Source organism: Lissotriton vulgaris, chromosome 3_1 (assembly GCF_964263255.1).
Source record: "Lissotriton vulgaris chromosome 3_1, aLisVul1.2, whole genome shotgun sequence".
Classification (NCBI taxonomy): domain Eukaryota; kingdom Metazoa; phylum Chordata; class Amphibia; order Caudata; family Salamandridae; genus Lissotriton; species Lissotriton vulgaris.
Window position 1 is genome coordinate 1,744,636,337 of NC_141689.1, and position 20,373 is coordinate 1,744,656,709.

Genomic DNA, 20,373 nt, shown 5'->3' on the forward strand with positions numbered 1-20,373 from the left:
ATGCCTCCGATTCTTTTGCTAGTAAAGTAGATGTTGGTCTTGGTTGGTGTTTTGGTATTTTGGGTTTGTTTTCTCTCTCCGCAAAGAATTTGGCAAGTTTGATTTTTCGAATGTAAAGATACATGTCAATTCTTGTTTGTGCCATATCCATGCGAATAGTCGGGCAAAAGTTTATTCCTTTCTTTAGGAGTGAGGTCTCTGCTTCCGTGATTTGTCTCCCTGAAAGATTGATAATCTGTAATTCCTCATTCATTTCCCCTTCTTCTGTTTCATTAATCTGGTTTCTGTGCCCACTTTTTCGTTTGTAACGATTTCGCCTGCGGCTCCTCCTTGTGTGGGTTTTGTGAATCTCGGTTGCCACGCTCTCCCCCTTCCCCTTGCTCGACCACGTATATTTCTTTGCTCCCTGTGATTGTGTTCCCATTGTCGCTGTGATAGGACTAGGCGCATATCCCCTAAAAAAGCTTTTTGTAATGGATCCAGATTGGAATCATCCTCACTGAACTCCGCTGATGTTAGGGATGTTAGACTTGATGATGAGCTCGCTGTGTTTGTTTTTGGTAATCTAAAGGGGTCGTATTTTCGAGCAAAAGTGAATATGCGCCCTTGCGCATAATCATTGACATCTCTTTCAAATTTCGTTTGTTTCCTGATTCTTACTTCCTCTTCATGTTTCTCAATTTGTTTATTTAAATCATCTTTGAATTTGGTCATTTCGGTGTTAAGTTTCAGGTTGTCTAGTTCCTTCTCCAATACTCGTAGCTGTTCCTTTATTTTCCCAAGGGCTACTTCTATGTGTTTCACCAGTATTTTTATCAATCCTAATGAGGAGTTTAGTGTGTGTTCGCCCCATTCTTGGAGCAGCTCGTTTGTTACATCCTGTTGGCTGTGCATTAGAAGTATGCGTTAACCACGCGGTACCCTCTCAACCTCCAGATATTTTTGTAAGGAGATTAGTTCCCATGATTTATTTATTTATTTTTTATTTAGCTTTTCCCATAAGCAGAGTTTTTCCTTCGTGTCATTTTTGCCTGATTCCTTATTGCTTTCCGTAGGTTTGTTTGTATCACTATTTTCAAACATTGTAACAATGAATTCTTTCCTTTTGGCATCCCGCTTGTCCATATTGTCTCTCTCTTTTGATTGGTTCCCCCTTTGTGGATATTGTGTATTGATTAATGTCTAATTTGAAGTGACGATTCCGTTATAAAATCTCTCGTTGCTTGCTGGTTGTACCAAAAAAACAATTCAACTTGCTAAATCCCACAGTCGGATTTGTATTGCAATTTTGAGTTTATATGTGGGTACTGAACCACAGTTCAAGGAGAGTTTTAATGCCAAACAACCGGTTTTCACAATAATGTTTTTAAGTCTGTTAGTTCATTCAACAGATTCACCCAGATTACGTTCAGTCTGCGTTTTTCGGCGGACAAACGCTCTTACCTTGGAGTCCTCCCTCCGTGGTAGGTGAATGACCGCTTCCTTTCGCTAACCGTCCAATGCTGGGTGGGTCACAAAAATCGTAGTTGATCACCGGTGAGCACCTCGGGGAGTAAACAACATTTACCATCTGGCTCCCTTCCTCTCCCGTTAGGCGCTGCTTGCTTTTTGGCCGCGTTACTCCTGCAGTTGAGCCCAACTGCTAACAATTTCAACAAAGTTCCCCGATCTCGGGGAGGCGTGGAGTCGCAAAGAATTGGAATCGTTCGCTTGTTATAGTGAAAGTATTTCTTTTATTCCATCAATCCATGGGGTATCAAAACAAAAACAACCAACGCGTTTCGACAGCGTCCGCTGTCTTGATCACGGTCAGTTTGTGCTCGAAAGCTCACAAGTTTTAAAGGAACAAAACCAAACAATAATGGTTACACCCTTGTGGGTGTGTTCGAAACATTTTACAGTTCACATGGTATATCGTGATAATGATCGGAATTCTGGGTGTTGTAGTTTTGCATATAGTCAGTCAAAAAAAAAAAATTTTCAAACGAGTTTGTCTACATTCAAATGACAATTCATTAGAAAACCTTTGTAATGTGATCTGAAATGTTCGAAAATGCTGTCCACTTTTAACAGAGTACTGCCCTCCAGTGGGCGAAACAAAGAGTACTCCCCGAGGTGCTCACCGGTGATCAACTACGATTTTTGTGACCCACCCTGCATCGGACGGTTAGCGAAAAAAAGCGGTCATTCACTTACCACGGAGGGAGGACTCCAAGGTAAGAGCGTTCGTCCGCCGAAAAACGCAGACTGAACGTAATCTGGGTGAATCTGTTGAATGAACTAACAGACTTAAACACATTATTGTGAAAACCGGTTGTTTGGCATTAAAACTCTCCTTGAACTGTGATTCAGTACCCACATATAAACTCAAAATTGCAATACAAATCCGACTGTGGGATTTAGCAAGTTGAATTGTTTTTTTGGTACAACCAGCAAGCAACGAGAGATTTTATAACGGAATCGTCACTTCAAATTAGACATTAATCAATACACAATATCCACAAAGGGGGAACCAATCAAAAGAGAGAGACAATATGGACAAGCGGGATGCCAAAATGAAAGAATTCATTGTTACAATGTTTGAAAAGAGTGATACAAACAAACCTACGGAAAGCAATAAGGAATCAGGCAAAAATGACACGAAGGAAAAACTCTGCTTATGGGAAAAGCTAAATAAAAAATAAATAAATAAATCATGGGAACTAATCTCCTTACAAAAATATCTGGAAGTTGAGAGGGTACCTCGTGGTTTACGCATACTTCTAATGCCCAGCCAACAGGATGTAACAAACGAGCTGCTCCAAGAATGGGGCGAACACACACTAAACTCCTCATTAGGATTGATAAAAATACTGGTGAAACACATAGAAGTAGCCCTTGAGAAAATAAAGGAACAGCTATGAGTATTGGAGAAGGAACTAGACAACCTGAAACCTAACACCAAAATGACCAAATTCAAAGATGATTTAAATAAACAAATTGAGAAACATGAAGAGGAAGTAAGAATCAGGAAACAAACGAAATTTGAAAGAGATGCCAATGATTATGCGCAAGGGCGCATATTCACTTTTGCTCGAAAATACGACCCCTTTAGATTACCAAAAGCAAACACAGCGAGCTCATCATCAAGTCTAACATCCCTAACATCAGCGGAGTTCAGTGAGGATGATTCCAATCTGGATCCATTACAAAAAGCTTTTTTAGGCGATATGCGCCTAGTCCTATCACAGCGACAATGGGAACACAATCACGGGGCGCAAAGAAATATACGTGGTCGAGCAAGGGGAAGGGGGAGAGCGTGGCAACCGAGATTCACAAAACCCACACAAGGAGGAGCCGCAGGCGGAATCGTTACAAACGAAAAAGTGGGCACAGAAACCAGATTAATGAAACAGAAGAAGGGGAAATGAATGAGGAATTACAGATTATCAATCTTTCAGGGAGACAAATCACGGAAGCAGAGACCTCACTCCTAAAGAAAGGAATACACTTTTGCCCGACTATTCGCAAGGATATGGCACAAACAAGAATTGACATGTATCTTTACATTCGAAAAATCAAACTTGCCAAATTCTTTGCGGAGAGAGAAAACAAACCCAAAATACCAAAACACCAACCAAGACCAACATCTACTTTACTAGCAAAAGAATCGGAGGCATACCTAACTGTTTTGAACTTAAATGCGGAAGAGGGCAAGGAAATCAGCCTAGATACAGCAATACTGCAATTAGGAGCAGGAACGAGTAACTTGAAATCCAAATTCTACCCCCAGCTAACACCAGGAAACAAAATAGATATGTTTCAGGAGGCGGTTATCCATGATTTATACAAGATCAACAAAAAAAACGGCAAAGACAACTTATCAAAGAGTGAAAGAGAAGCCTTGTGCTCTCTAAGAAATGATCAACGCTTTGAAATAAAATCAGCAAATAAGGGCGGAAATATAGTGCTCTGGGACAAAAAACTATACATTGCGGAAGCTATGGAACAATTAAGTAACCAACACTATTACGAGGAACTAGAGAAAAACCCAATTGACAATATAAAAAGAGAATTGGACAAGAAATTGTGTCAATGGGAAAATAGTGAACTTCTTGACTCTGATGAGAGGAAATATTTAACAGTGGATTTCCCAAAAACAGCAACCGTGTATTTTTTACCTAAAATACACAAAAACGCCACGAAACCACCAGGAAGACCAATTGTGTCGGCCAATGGCTCTCTGCTTGAACCCTTGTCAAATTTCATTGATTACTATCTAAGCCCACAGGTAAAACTACTGAAATCCTATATAAAGGATACCACCGATTTTCTGTGTAATTTGGAACAAATTAACTGGCAACCTGACTTCATCATGATCACCATGGATGTGATCTCGTTGTATACCAACATAGACAATGAGATGGGCCTCAACGCTTGCAAATATTTCCTTAAAGAACGGAACATTCATTACCAAAGCCATAATGACATGCTAATGGAAATGATAAACAACCTATTGACCAATAACATCTTCATGTTTGGCGACTCATTATACCGACAAAAAAACGGGGCTGCCATGGGGTTTTCCTTCAGTCCTAACTATGCTTGTACAGCAATGGGATGGTGGGAAGAAACAACAGCATGGAATGAAAAGCACCAAACCTACACACAACACATCATAGTCTGGAAAAGATTTATTGATGATCTTTTCATAGTGTGGAACGGCGGTAAAGAAAAATTCTTAGAATATTTCCAAATATTGAACAACAGTACGCCATGCATAAAATTCACTCACACCATCAACCAAAACAGAGCTGTTTTCCTTGATACAGAAGTGTACATAAATAACAATCACGTGGAAACCACACTTCATCGGAAATGCACTGCAACTAATGCAACCTTGGAGGCCATGAGTTTCCATCAACAGTCCTTGATATCAAGTATCCCCTATGGGGAATTTCTTCGCCTAAGAAGAATTTGCAGTGAAGAACAAGAATGGCACAAGCAAAGCAAAAATTCAATGAAACGTTTCCAAAAAAGGAAATACAACCAACACATCATACAACAATGCTGGGAGAGGGCAAATAAAACAACAAGAACAGATTGTTTAAAGCAAAAAGAAGTTTCACCCTCCACAGCGGATGAACCAATCAGGTTAATTCTGAACTACAGCAAAGAATCTAAACAAATAAACCAAATTTTGAGAAAAAAATGGAAAATCTTGCAATTAGACCCAATCATAGGCAAAATAATGGGCAAACACCCTGTAATAACATACAGAAGGGCCAGAAACTTACAGGACCAATTAGTCCACAGTCACTTTCAAAAAACTACAAAAAAGAAACAATGGTTACAAACAAAAGGTTTCATAAAATGCTACAACTGCAAAGTGTGCGAAATTGCTAAGCCTACAACTGAAATACCAATGCCGAATAACAAGATCTGGCAAATCAAAGAATGCATAACATGCAATAGCAAATATACTATATACATGATTGAATGCCCATGTAAATTGAGGTACATCGGCAGCACCATTTGTGAGCTGAAAAAGCGCATTCTGGAACATGTACGAGCAACGGTAGATAAGGACAGGGGCAATGCAGTTGCCAAACACATGAAAGCAAATCATAATGGTGACTGGAAACAACTACGCTTCTGGGGTATGGAAACAATGAGCCTATCAGCAAGGGGCAGTCACAATGAAAAACTTCTTAGACGCAAAGAGTCCAGACACATATTGAACTTCAGAACTATGACTCCGTATGGACTAAACCAATCTGAAGAATTGTATATACATCTCTGAGAATCAACATGACTTTTGATTAAAACTTGATTTCCTTATATCATCCTGCTTGCCATATTAATTAATTTTAAATTTATGTACCCTTTAAGTTTCACCCCTATCACTTTTTCTCACTTTTTGATATGCTCACAACTCATAAAGATTCTAATTTAAATCAAGCCATGAATCAGTTAAAATCGCCCACTGGAGGGCAGTACTCTTTGTTTCGCCCACTGGAGGGCAGTACTCTTTGTTAAAAGTGGACAGCATTTTCGAACATTTCAGATCACATTACAAAGGTTTTCTAATGAATTGTCATTCGAATGTAGACAAACTCGTTTAAAAATTGTTTTTTTTTGACTGACTATATGAAAAACTACAACACCCAGAATTCCGATCATTATCACGATATACCATGTGACCTGTAAAATGTTTCGAACACACCCACAAGGGTGTAACCATTATTGTTTGGTTTTGTTCCTTTAAAACTTGTGAGCTTTCGAGCACAAACTGACCGTGATCAAGACAGCGGACGCTGTCGAAACGCGTTGGTTGTTTTTGTTTTGATACCCCCTGGATTGATAGAATAAAAGAAATACTTTCACTATAACAAGCGAATGATTCCAATTCTTTGCGACTCCACGCCTCCCCGAGATCGGGGAACTTTGTTGAAATTGTTAGCAGTTGGGCTCAACTGCAGGAGTAACGTGGCCAAAAAGCAAGCAGCGCCTAACGGGAGAGGAAGGGAGCCAGATGGTAAATATATATATATATATATATATATATATATATATATATATATATATATATATATATATATATATATATATATATATATATATATATATATATATATATATATATATATATATATATATATATATATATATATATATATATATATATTTATATATATATATATGTATATTAAGAAGAAAAAAATTCCCCACACTTTAAAGTATGTCCTTTGAGCCAACCGCCCTTTAGCTTATTGCTTAGTCCTTCAAATTTTCTTTCATTTCTCCATCTTTAATTTTGTCACTTTTCTTTATTTTAGCTTCTTCAGTCTTTCAGTATAAAACACTTCACTTTTAGTCCTTTTTACTCACAGCTTTTACATTGGTTTTCTTGACTACTTTCCACTTCCTCAATATCAGGCAGTGCAATATAAGTCCATTCAGGTGATTTGTATTTCAGATTAGGTATTTTTACTCTTTTTGGTCTTTGCAAATGTCCTTTATTCTCTTTTGTTTGACTTTCTTGACTTGTTATTTCATTCACTTGTTGCTCCTTACCTTTATTCACATTTATTATTTTAAATTTCAGTCTTTAAATTTCTTTGGGCCAATTATCTCCTTTTCTCTGCCTTTTATTTTCAGTCTCTGTTATCTCCCATTCAACTTTCCAAGCTCACTTTCTTGGACTTCTCCTCTGTTCTATTTCTCCTTCACTCTCCTCCAAATCTGTTTCAAACCTTTGTCACTTCCTTTTTCCCTTTTACCTTAAACCTCATGATCTCAGATTGTCCGTCTGAATTTTTATCCTCTTTTGTTTTTTCAGTTCTTTCAGGAGGAATTTCACCATAGCTTGTACTTGGTTGTTCATCCTCATTGTGAATTATTTCTGCTTCACCAGTTTCAAAATCAATAGTTTGTCTTTCAGAATTTTCTGTTTGTTTGGCAGAGTCCTTAAATTGTCCTTCACCAGTTTCAAACTGTTCTTTTTCAGCTAACGAACTGGTGTTCGATTATTCCAGATGTCGACTTACAGGTTGATCTTCAAGATCTGGAACTTCGATTATTTCAGTCTCTGCTGCAGATGCCGAACTGGTGTCTGATATTTCCAGATTTCGACTTACAGGTCGAGCTTCCGAATCTGGAATTCTGCTTATTTAATTCTCTGTATCAGATTCTGAACTAGTGTCTGTTACTTCCAGATGTTGACTCACATGTTGATCTGTTGTGTATCAATTTAGAGTCTGTATGCATTTCCCGATTCATGCCCTTATATAGGTATAATACACATTGCCCTTATATAGGCATAGAAATCCAGTCCTTATTTAGGCATAGTCCATGCTACCCAAATACAGGCATGGCTACTTACTTCCGTTCATCTACGTCACAACGAGGTCTTGGAAAGCCAGACTCTTTAACCGTTAGGGACTTCCCCTTGCTTGGATATTGATTTCTCCAAGAACTCATTTATTATGCATGACCATCTATTCATTAGAGGATCATTCATGACTTTCATATGCCCAACGTTTACGTTAATACTGGCATTCCTAACCACCTTCAAGGTATAAATGTACCTTCACTTGCTATGGCAAAGCACGGTCTAGTCCGGTGCAGTTTGACTACCTACTTGCACGACGCAGCTCGCTACAGCAAGTGCCGAAGGAAGCCAACTCCCCAGCTGACGCACTCACCAGAAGCTGTCATCCTCCTGCCGAGAATCCAGCACCAGTGTTTCTGACTCCCCTTGCGGGGTGTTGGGAAATCGAGTCCCGTAAAAGAGGTACCGACCTCTCTCATTCTAAGGTATGGAGCTGATTAGAACCTAGAGAAACCTTTGGCAATTCTTGGCAGAACTAAACTATAACCAAAGACGGCACCAACTTCTTCCCTGGTTCTAGACCTACGTTAGGTACATTGGGGTAGGCTTATTTTAGAAGCACCAGTTGAGTATTTTAACCTGTGTTATTTATGTATTTATTTTTATATATGTCATAGCAACAGACCATGCTATTACAGTATTATTTTATATTACTGTTCATGCTGTATGCATTATACTTCGCATTCTGTCTAACAATTGTAGCAGTTCACCTCACTTGCATGAGAAAGATGACTGTTCAATAAACCCTTTTATTGAAACGCCCGTCTCTCTATTTCTGTGCAAAACTCTGTAGAAATGAAGCATGCACGATTGACTGAGTGAAATAGTTATCTATTGTTTCCACGACTCTGAAGATATTGTTCCGGTTCTAGGGGAAACAAAGTTGTCATGTTTATGCGGTTGTCAGAGACTAATACCTTCTTGTTTATTTGAGAACGTTTCTAGTGACCTCTGAGTTAGCTGGCACACACACAATTTAGTTTAATGTACTCGATAGAGACATACTGACTTCAGTCCTATGTCAAATCTATAGTGTATATTATTCCAATGCGCAGAGCCTATTGGGAATATAGGAACTACACTACATGGCGCCCAATGATTTGGTAAGGCACTATTTTAACTTTAGATACTGAAGTAACTCAGTCGTGCTTTTATCAGAGACCCTTTACTCATAATACTCCAATAGACGTCTGGAGAGGGTAAGGGACAATATCTGCCATAGCTGAGTAGGACACAAAATGTAGATTTTCATCTAACAACGTGTCTTTTGAATCGCGCTTAGCTCGCGACGTACACTGTTCTCGCAGCGTTTGCTCTCCCCGCGGCGTGGGTCTGCTCACAACGTACGTGGTGCTCCTCCAACTCCTTACCTAACTCTTGGAGCGAACTGGTACCCTATAAATCGGAGACTTACGCACCGACTCATGTTCATGAATCTTCCCCATATATTTGAGGAATTCCCCCTGGCAACGCCCGTGTTGCGTAGGCCCGTTGCCAGGGAACTTTCCTCTACCTTTCAAGCCGGCTGCTCCAATGCTCGAGCACAACTTTCAGTTGCTCGCGTATTCGATCAGCTGGAACCAGATGTCTCTTTGCTTGCATCTTCTTGAATAACGAGATATTTAACACTCTATTTTCCCCTTTTTTGGTATATTTCTACCCATTAACTCGCCTCCCCCCCTTTTTTGAGCCTACTGGACCCTCCCCTTGTCTAGTATATAATAAATAAATAAATTAAATACAAAAAAGGAGTGATATCTGTTTTAACTATAATATATATATAAAAAAGGGAATATTTGATATTTATGTACCAAGAATATACAGACAACATTAATTTATATATTTAATCACTATGTCTGACTCAGACTCAGATCAAGCTAACACAGCTGAATCTGATTTCAATAATGAGGCTATAAAAAACCTTACTCATAAGGAAATGAGATCATGCATGTTCTCAACTCTCTCCCAAGTCATGTTTTCTAAAAGGTCGTTTCCCCTTCAAGAGGATGACTTCCCTGAAGATGACCTAACGGACGAGAACGATCTAAACACTGAAATGAGGGGTAAGAGGTACAAGAAAAACAAAAATATTGAATTTACCCCAGAGAGCACAGGAGGTCCCAGCACCTCGAATTTTTCAGGAGGTCTCTGCACCTCAAATACCTCAGGTGTCCCTAGCGGCACAAAATTGAAAGGTGTCCTTAGCGGCACAAAATATTTGGGTGTCCCTCGCGGCACAAACTATCAAAGTGCTCAAGATCATGTGAATGATCTCAAATTTATTCATGATGACAACGACAATGCCTGAGAATTGCCAGATGAATACATCCTTGACCTTGATGAGGATGATCAAGATATTGACTCCCTTCTCTTTAGTGATATTATTCCATCTTCATCTAAAGATAGTATTATAGACCCGTAAGGAGAAGAAATGTTTTCTCCTTTTAATATTAAACATCCAAGGAGTTCCGAATGGACCCCCCTCGATCATGTATGTAAATGTATTACTAAATGGCTAAGAAATCCCTTGGAGAGGGAGACTCGCAACCTTTTAAGAGCCGAGTGCTCCAGACCTTCCATCGAGGATAGAGTTTGCCAGACCCCAAATCTCAACCCAGAACTTATTACCTACTTTTTTAAACTCAGCAGAGACCCTCGAAAAGGGTTGGAAAGATCTCTTAACATCTGCCAAGACAAAGTTCTAGACATCCTAGGTCCATTAACTAAAATTATTGATGCCGCAGAAGAAAGCTACCTTAATAACTCCCCTCTTGACACCCGTTTCATCCGGGGTTGGAGTCAAAGGGCTCTTGCTTTATTAGGCAATGCTAATGCAGGCCTCAATTCTGAGAGGAGAAGAGTGGTCTTGACCAAGATTAGCCCTAAACTAAGCGACTTGGCTGACAAAGAAACCTCTCTTAACCCAAAAGGCTTACTTTTCGGAGAAGATCTAATTAAAGGTCTGGGGAAACACGTCTCTACATTTATTGCTTTGGATAAAGCACATCAAAACATGAAGAGAGTCTTCAATTTGAATAACCTTTTTGGAAGGGCCGGAAGAAAGGGCCAATCTTCCGGCCGCTTCAACCGACGGCCCTAATCCAGATCTAGGGGTTATGGTGGAAGAGGATATCAACCCCCTACCCAACTCAATTCTACCCCCCAAGAGGAAGAGGCTTCCGTTCAAGAGGATTCAGGGCGAGAGGAACCTCTACCGACACCAACCCTCAAAGTGAGTACTGCTTACCCTTCCCTTTCTTCGAATCCAAAGGTAGGTGGAAGACTGAGATTCTTTTACCACAACTGGAAACTTATCACTCAAGATCCTTGGGTTTTAAATACCGTAATCGGTTTTTCTATAGATTTCATCCAGACTCCTGTTCAGAAGTCACTTCCCAAAGTAATTTCCCTTACTTTAGATCAGGAAAAAATAATAGAGGAAGAAATTTCTTCAATGCTCAAGAAAGGTGCAATTATAGAGGTCCCTATGCAATTTCTAACATTTATAAGCACTCTCTTCCTTGTAGAAAAGAAGGACAAAGGTTGGAGACCTGTCATAAACCTGAGGGAACTCAACAAATACCTTGTTTACAGACACTTCAAGATGGAGGGCATCCATCTTCTCAGACACCTCTTATTAGAAGGAGACTGGTTAGTCAAATTGGATCTAAAGTATGCCTATTTTACCATTCCTATGGCAAAAGAACATCAACCCTTCCTTCATTTTATTTGGAAAAAACATCTTTTTTCAATTTCAGGCCCTCCCCTTCGGCCTCTCTTCAGCCCCTTGGTGTTTCACCAAGGTGATGAGGGCAGTTGCTTCATCTCTAAGGGAAAAAGGTATTCGTCTCATCATCTATCTAGACGACATCCTTATTTTGTCTCAAGATTACAATCAAATCATCCAAGATCTAAAGACTGTTGTAGACCTTTTAGAAAACCTGGGTTTTATCATAAATAAGGAGAAATCCATACTAATCCCCTCAAAGACTATGGAATTCCTGGGTTTCACCGTAGATACCACGAACTTCCTTCTCCTTTTTCCTTCGAAGAAAATTTCCAAAATCAGGAAAGAGATAAGACATGTCCTGAAACATCAAAATCTCTCTTTGAGAGAACTAACCAGACTCTTGGGCCTTCTCTCTTCCTCCATTCGGGCAATTTTTCTGGGCCCTTTAAATTATCGAGCCCTTCAAAGAATAAAAGCAAGAGCACTGAGGTCAGGACTCTGGTACGAGGATCGCATTTCCTTGAACCAAGAGGCCATCTCAGAACTGACCTGGTGGAATGGGAGAGCGATCTTTGGTTCGGCACCAGATTTTATTTTGGAATCAGATGCGAGCCTTCACGGCTGGGGTGCTTGTCTCCAGGATCAGAACACTGGAGGGATTTGGTCTCAGGAGGAATCTTTTCACCACATCAATTACCTAGAGTTAACCGCAGGGCTTTATGCTCTGATGAGTTTCAAGCACTATCTTCAAGGCAGATCAGTTATTCTGAAAATGGACAACATGTCCGCTGTCGCTTGCATAAACCGTTTGGGTGGTACCAAATCGGAAGACCTCTCCAACCTAGCCAAGAAACTTTGGATTTTCTGCCTGGAACACAAAATCTCTCTCAGAGCAGAATATCTCCCGGGGAAATCCAACCTTTCTACAGATTGGAACTCGAGGTTCCTCTTAGACTACAGCGACTGGAAACTGTTTTCCACACACTCAACCATTTCTGGGGCCCTTTCCAAATAGATCTCTTTGCGAGCAGACTAACATTCCAATTGGAAACTTTTTTCAGCTGGATGCCCGACCCAGGTGCTCTGGCAGTAAATGCTTTTCTCCAATCTTGGGAAGCGATCAATGCTTATGCCTTCCCTCCATTTGCAATGATCCAGAGAGTCCTTCAGAAAGTGAGACAAAACGCTCTTCTATTGTCCTGATAACCCCGTTTTAGCTATCTCAAGCGTGGTTCCCTACTGCCCTGGAACTAACCTATGATCTTCCCTTCCTAATTCCTTCTCTAATAGACCTTCTTACAGACGTAGACAGTCAAATTCGCCCTCTTGTCCAAACAGAGAATTTGAACCTTCTTGCCTGGAGGGTGTCAGGAGATCCAACGATCTCGCAAGACTTTCGTCGACAGCTTCAACTCTATTTTGGAGAGTCCTGGGCCCCTGGCACACATTACCGATACAACAATATTTGGAAAATCTGGTTACGTTGGTGCTTGAAAAGGGACCTGGATCCCGTGAAGGCACCTATCGTTGATATAGTTGATTTTCTTGGAGAACAATTCGATAGAGGTTTAAGTTATAGATCCCTTAATTGTTATAGATCTGCTAGTTCCGCTGACCACTCCCTAATTAACGGTAAGACGGTAGGTAAAAATCCTATTATTTGTAGAATACTTAAGAGTATCAGACTTAGAAGACATCCAAGACCTAGATATCAATCTCTATGGGATGTTAATCTAATTCTCAACCTTTTCTGTAGTTGGCCTGAGTTAACTCACTTCTGAGCAGGAAGAATCTTTCTATCCAACTAGCTACCCTTTTTTGTTTGATTTCCTGTCGTTGGGTCTCTGATGTTAAAGCTCTAGATATTTCTTATAGATCTTATGATATGTTTGGAGTTAAATTTGAATTGCGTAGAAGAACCAAGACTATGTCTGATTCTATTTTTTACCCACGCTTTGACACTTGCACTAAACTTTGTGTTTTTCACTGTATGAAAGAATACAATCTGAGAATGAGCTCTGTTCGTCCTCTTGGTGTGAATCAATTACTTATCTCCTTTGTTAAAACACACAAAGGTATTTCTTCTGTCTCTATTGCAAGATGGGTGAAAATTGTCATGAACCTTGCAGGTATCGATCTGAATCTTTTCAAACCGCATTCTATCAGAGGCGCAATGGCCAGTAAGTCATTCTGGTCAGGTGGTAAGTTGGATGATATCCTCAAGGCTTCTGATTGGTCTAATTCTAGGACTTTTACTCATCATTATTGCAAACCTGTGTCTCATATGTCTGATGTTGTTTTACATGGCTACCAACATGCATAATGGTAGCCTCCGGTCTTGTAATGAAATTGCGATTCTCCTATTAACATGACCAGAGAATCTGGATTTCATTAAAGACTTGAAAGCTATCATTATCCCTCCCACCCTTTCCCTGGGTGGTTGACTTTGATTATGATGTTTTTTCCTCTTCAATATGCTTATCTGAATGTTTAACTTACATTATATTCCTTGCAAATCTGCTCTTTATTGCTTATATTTTGGAATCATTCATTCCTTTTTCCTTTTCAGATAATCTCTCATGATTTCGTGTTCTTGGTGGAATGGTCCTGGATGGTTTATTCATCCGTCATCCTTCTTCAAGTTTGATGTTTCATTGGAGTTTATTGGACATTTCCTTTCTTCCTGGCACCACATTTAAAAGAGGCTGATTGCCTAGTGCTCATGCCTTTTGTTTGGTTTATAACGTTCTAACATGGAACTATTTCTTTGCAATGTATGCGGCTGCTTGGGTCTGCATTAAAAGTTGTATGCATAATGATAGCCTTCTTTACTGACAGCCAGTGCAGTTCCCTCAACAGAGGAGCCGAAGATGAACCAGCAGGTTGATTTAGAATCATTCTGGCTGCCGTATTTTGCACTACTTGAAGTGTGGCCAGTAGTGCCTCTCCTACTTCCGCCTTCAGAGCATTCCCGTAATCCATGCGGCTGATTACCATGGCCTGTACTAACGTTCTACGGTGGGAGATGTGTATGTATGTAGACTTTTTATCAAGTGGCGAAGGCCATAGTAACACGAGCATGTCGTGGCCGATATGTGATCTTTCATACTCAGGACCCAATCCAATTTTAGACCCAGGTTTTTTACAGTCAGTTTAGGGGGGCAAGGCCCAAATGAGCCGGCCACCAGTCCTCTTGCAAGACATCCATAGCTTTCCTCATAAGCATCACTTCTTTTTTTGTGGATTCAACTGGAGACAATTAACCAACTTGTGTCCCGCAGCAATAGCTGATCTATGCAAATTAATAGTTCTATACGCTAAACCTGTGGCAAACAAAGATGCTAAATAATTTACCACATAAACAACATCAACTGAAACAGGATTGTAATCCCTCTCCACACACCAGCATAGCCATTTTTGCCATGCTAATCTATACATTTTCCTTGTTCCTGGACCCCAGGATTTCCTAATACATTGAGAAACCTCACTCGAAAGTCCCGGCATTTCCCAGACTCTCCTGAAATTTTCCATGCCATCAGAGTCAACTGACCTGAAATTACTAACTTGTGAAACACTCCCAAAGCTCCTCTCAGAATTTCTAGAAAAATTGGTAGTAGGATTGGACAATCTATCGACATTTCTAAAAGGATGGGATACCAAACTTGAGATTTTCAAAGGGGAGTTATTAATACCACTGTCTCCTTCCACCTGCATACTAACAATGTCACCATGGTTATCAACACAAAAGGAGAAAAAGCATAAGGTCGAGGACCCCTCCAATCCTGCCTGAAAGCACCTATCCCAGCTAAATCTGGATCTGGACGCCAACTGAAAAAAGTCTCCATTTAAGTGTTCCATCTGTTTGCAAACAGATCCACATGGCAATGACCCCACGCTTCCATTATCCTCCAAAAGACTGTCCTGTCCAACATCAAATCGCTGGAATCCGTTTGATTCCTCGAATATCAATCTGCTCGAACATTCCTCTGACCTGGTATATATTCTGCTTGAACCAAAACGTTCTGATTCAGACAATAATCCCAAAAAACTCTAGCAAGATCTGCTAGATCCCTTGATTTCAGACACCTCAATTTGTTCACATATCTCACTGCTGAAACATTGTCCATCTTCAGCAAAACTGAACATTTGGCCTTGTCTTTTGTGAACCCCTTTATTGCAAACGAACCTGCCAACAGCTCCAAACAATTTATGTGCATTTATCTCTCCTCTATAGTCCACATTCCTCCTGTTGAAATTACACCACAACATGCCCCCCAACCAGTTAAACTTGTATCCGACTCTATTATCAATTCCAGATTCACTCAAAAAATTGCTTTCCCATTCCATGCCTCCATATTCCTTAGCCACCAATTTAATTTTGATCTTGCCTCTCCAGAAAGAGTATGCAAACACAACAGGTGATGGACCGAATGTGGACCAATGTCACACACTCACCCCAGTCCAAAGATCTGGGCCCAAATCCATCGTTTTTTTGCACTCCACACCACCCTGGGTTAGACAATGGCGATATGCAAATCAGCTCTGACCCTGTGCCCCATGGGAACAGTCCAGTCCGAACTACAAAAGCCATGTCCTTCCCAGAACGGAATCAAGCATCCGAGGACCGGACCGGTTTCGAGGTAACACCTCTCATCAGCCCGGCTAGCTTGACTCCAGTGGTGTGGAGTGCCTGGGACCCACGTCTGGGCATCCCCAGCGCACCCAGGGCGGAATATGCAAACACAACAGGTGATGGACCGAATGTGGACCAATGTCACACACTCACCCCAGTCCAAGGATCTGGGCCCAAATCCATTGTTTTTTTGCACTCCACACAACCCTGGGTTAGACAATGGCGATATGCAAATCAGCTCTGACCCTGTGCCCCATGGGAACAGTCCAGTCCGAACTACAAAAGCCATGTCCTTCCCAGAACGGAATCAAGCATCCGAGGACCGGACCGGTTTCGAGGTAACACCTCTCATCAGCCCGGCTAGCTTGACTCCAGTGGTGTGGAGTGCCTGGGACCCACGTCTGGGCATCCCCAGCGCACCCAGGGCGGAATATGCAAACACAACAGGTGATGGACCGAATGTGGACCAATGTCACACACTCACCCCAGTCCAAAGATCTGGGCCCAAATCCATTGTTTCTTTGCACTCCACACCACCCTGGGTTAGACAATGGCGATATGCAAATCAGCTCTGACCCTGTGCCCCATGGGAACAGTCCAGTCTGAACTACAAAAGCCATGTCCTTCCCAGAACGGAATCAAGCATCCGAGGACCGGACCGGTTTCGAGGTAACACCTCTCATCAGCCCGGCTAGCTTGACTCCGTGGTGTGGAGTGCCTGGGACCCACGTCTGGGCATCCCCAGCGCACCCAGGGCGGAATATGCAAACACAACAGGTGATGGACCGAATGTGGACCAATGTCACACACTCACCCCAGTCCAAAGATCTGGGCCCAAATCCATCGTTTTTTTGCACTCCACACCCCCCTGGGTTAGACAATGGCGATATGCAAATCAGCTCTGACCCTGTGCCCCATGGGAACAGTCCAGTCCGAACTACAAAAGCCATGTCCTTCCCAGAACGGAATCAAGCATCCGAGGACCGGACCGGTTTCGAGGTAACACCTCTCATCAGCCCGGCTAGCTTGACTCCAGTGGTGTGGAGTGCCTGGGACCCACGTCTGGGCATCCCCAGCGCACCCAGGGTGGAATATGCAAACACAACAGGTGATGGACCGAATGTGGACCAATGTCACACACTCACCCCAGTCCAAAGATCTGGGCCCAAATCCATCGTTTTTTTGCACTCCACACCACCCTGGGTTAGACAATGGCGATATGCAAATCAGCTCTGACCCTGTGCCCCATGGGAACAGTCCAGTCCGAACTACAAAAGCCATGTCCTTCCCAGAACGGAATCAAGTATCCGAGGACCGGACCGGTTTCGAGGTAACACCTCTCATCAGCCCGGCTAGCTTGACTCCAGTGGTGTGGAGTGCCTGGGACCCACGTCTGGGCATCCCCAGCGCACCCAGGGCGGAATATGCAAACACAACAGGTGATGGACCGAATGTGGGCCAATGTCACACACTCACCCCAGTCCAAAGATCTGGGCCCAAATCCATGGTTTTTTTGCGATGTGGAGTGCAAAAAAACGATGGATTTGGGCCCAGATCTTTGGACTGGGGTGAGTGTGTGACATTGATCCACATTCGGTCCATCACCTGTTGTGTTTGCATCTCCAGAAAGAGTAATCACCTGTGAATATTTCATACCATGCCTTAAATGACTGCCCTTCAACCTCTGAAGAGCACGATCATTTAAAGGTCCTGGAAAAATAGGTTGTATTGTTGAAGATAAAAGACCTACAATGCTCCCCAGCATCCTCAAAGAAATAATATCCAAAGACAAAACCCTTTGAATCTCCTTCCTTATTTTCTTTGCTTTGTCTAGCGGTAACCTCAATTGACCTTGAATAGTCTCCATCTTGAAACCCAAAAACTGTGTTTCTTGACTTGGAACTAAACAAGATTTCTCTCTGTTTACAATAAATCCTAAACCATCCAAAAGATTCACAGCTAACTTTATATGTTCTACCATTCTCCTCTTCTCCTGATCCATAACCAGAATGTCGTCTAAATAAATTATCACACAAATCCCCCTTTCTCTCAAAAATGCAACAACCGGACGAAGCATTTTGTAAAACACCATGGGGCTGAGGAAAGTCTGAAGGGGAGACAAACAAACTTCCATATTTTTCCTCCCAGTCTGAACCTCAAAAATCACTGGTGTTCTGACCATATCAGAATTGTCAGATAAGCATCTTTCAGATCCAGACGAGTTATCCAATCCCCTTTTTGAAGCACATCTCTCGACATATGCAACCCCTCCATTTTGAAATGATGATACTCTACCCAGTCGTTCAGACTCTTCAAATTTATCACAGGTCTCATAACTTTCTCTTTTTTTCTACCAAGAAAATGTTGCTTATAAACCCTGCACACGTTTCCAATTCTTCTACAATCGCTCCTTTCATTAGCAACTCTCTTACTTCTTTTACTACGAACCCTGACAGTTTCGAATTGAACCTGATCATTGGTGGGCAACGAACCTGTACCGGATCCTCTATGAAATCTATCCGATAACCTAAAACCGTTTGCAACACCCAAGGATCTCTTGTTAACATACACCAATTCTTGTAAAATGGGCAAGTCTGCCACCCAACATTACATGGGTAACAAAAAGGTCTCCTCTTACCTGACCTTCTTGATCTTCTATTTCCCCTAGAACTTCCTCTTTCCTTCTGAGGATAGAATCCTCCGGGTTGATAGCTGATATATGTTGTTGATAGCCGTAACTGTAGTTTCTATATCCCCTCGCAAAAGAGGCCCTTGTGATCCCTTGACCACGGCTGGGAAACAACCTCTACTTCTCCCGGCCCTGCCAAAAACCCGTTGGTCAAAGACTTTCTTAATATCTCTCTGAGATTTCTCCAAAGAACTAAAAGCACCCTCATACTTGCTCATCTCTTTTATGAATGCCTCACCAAAAAGCATTAATTCCATTCGCTTCAGATCCACCTTCATTTTTGGCTAACTCTACCAATTTTGGATCCATTTTTAAGAGAATACTCTTCCTTCTTTCAACTGAAATTGCGGTGTTAGCATTTCCCAACAAACACACCGCCCTTTGAATCCACTCTCTAAGTTCCTCTATGTCCAGTTCCTTCTTTTCAACATATACCTCTTCAGCTATATCGAATATTTTTGTAAGTAGCCCTGATAAATCAAGTAGTCTGTTGTGACACATTTTTAACCCTTTATCCAATCCTTTCTTAGGATCCCTTCCACCTTTTGCAACAAACGCAATAATTTTTCCATCTAGCTCAGGTGTCAAAGCAATCTTATTTGCCAAACTTGGTCTAGGACACACTGAACGGAGCCTCAACCTCATGTCCTTTGGAATCTGCTTTCGAAGCCACAACAGGACATAGTCTGCAACATGAGGAGCTGGGCTCGATCCTGGGGATAATTGGTGCTGAATCATCATAGGATCAAACATGGACTCCCCCAAAGGATCCATGGCACCAGCACTCTCAACTAACTTCTCTTTTGCTTCTGAGCTTTTCTCTTTATCCATGATTTCAACATCCAAATCGAAATCAGATGAACAACCTAACTCTATTTCTGCACTACCCAATGACTCATCACATAATATGGTAGTATGTCTTCTACCATCCTGACCTCTTACTAGGTCACCATGTGTGTCCTTGACACCAGCTTGTTTTTCACGTTTACGCAAAAGTCCAGAGTCTTGATAAGCAGCTTTTGCCTTTCTTCCACTAAAACCATCTGCTTCTACATTCTTACGTTTCCTGCTTACTTTTCCACCTTTCTTTTCCAACACTTGTGGTTCACCTGCAGACCAAAAATGTTCTTCCTGAGAAGAAAACCCACTACTCTTTTTGAATTCCTCACATTTTTTATCCATTTTACTATCTAAATCACTAGGAAATTTAGATAACATATGCGTTATCCTTTCTTCCATACTCAAATTAGCTTGAGTTATTGCATTAACCTCCGACATATTCTAATCTCCAATCCTTAAGATCAACAAAAACACAATTAATAGAAATGAAACATGCATCAAATCACTATTCTTTGAAAGCAACCTTAAAGTATATTGATTCCCTCTATACACTCTCCGAAAAGTCTAAATCTCCTCTGTCTTCAAACTCGTGAAAGCTCTGTCAATTT

The 20,373-nt window shown here is 41.3% G+C and overlaps 1 protein-coding gene across 1 annotated transcript; it reads right to left on the reverse strand.

The window, feature by feature from the left end:
- Positions 1-7,229: 7,229 nt before the first annotated feature.
- On the reverse strand, positions 7,230-20,203 carry LOC147728395 (uncharacterized). The gene is made up of 2 exons (XM_086963791.1): positions 19,164-20,203; positions 7,230-7,497 (listed from the first exon to the last, which is right to left on the reverse strand). The coding sequence occupies exons 1-2, from the start codon at positions 20,201-20,203 to the stop codon at positions 7,230-7,232; spliced, it is 1,308 nt and encodes a 435-aa protein (XP_086819917.1).
- Between the last annotated feature and the right edge of the window lie 170 nt (positions 20,204-20,373).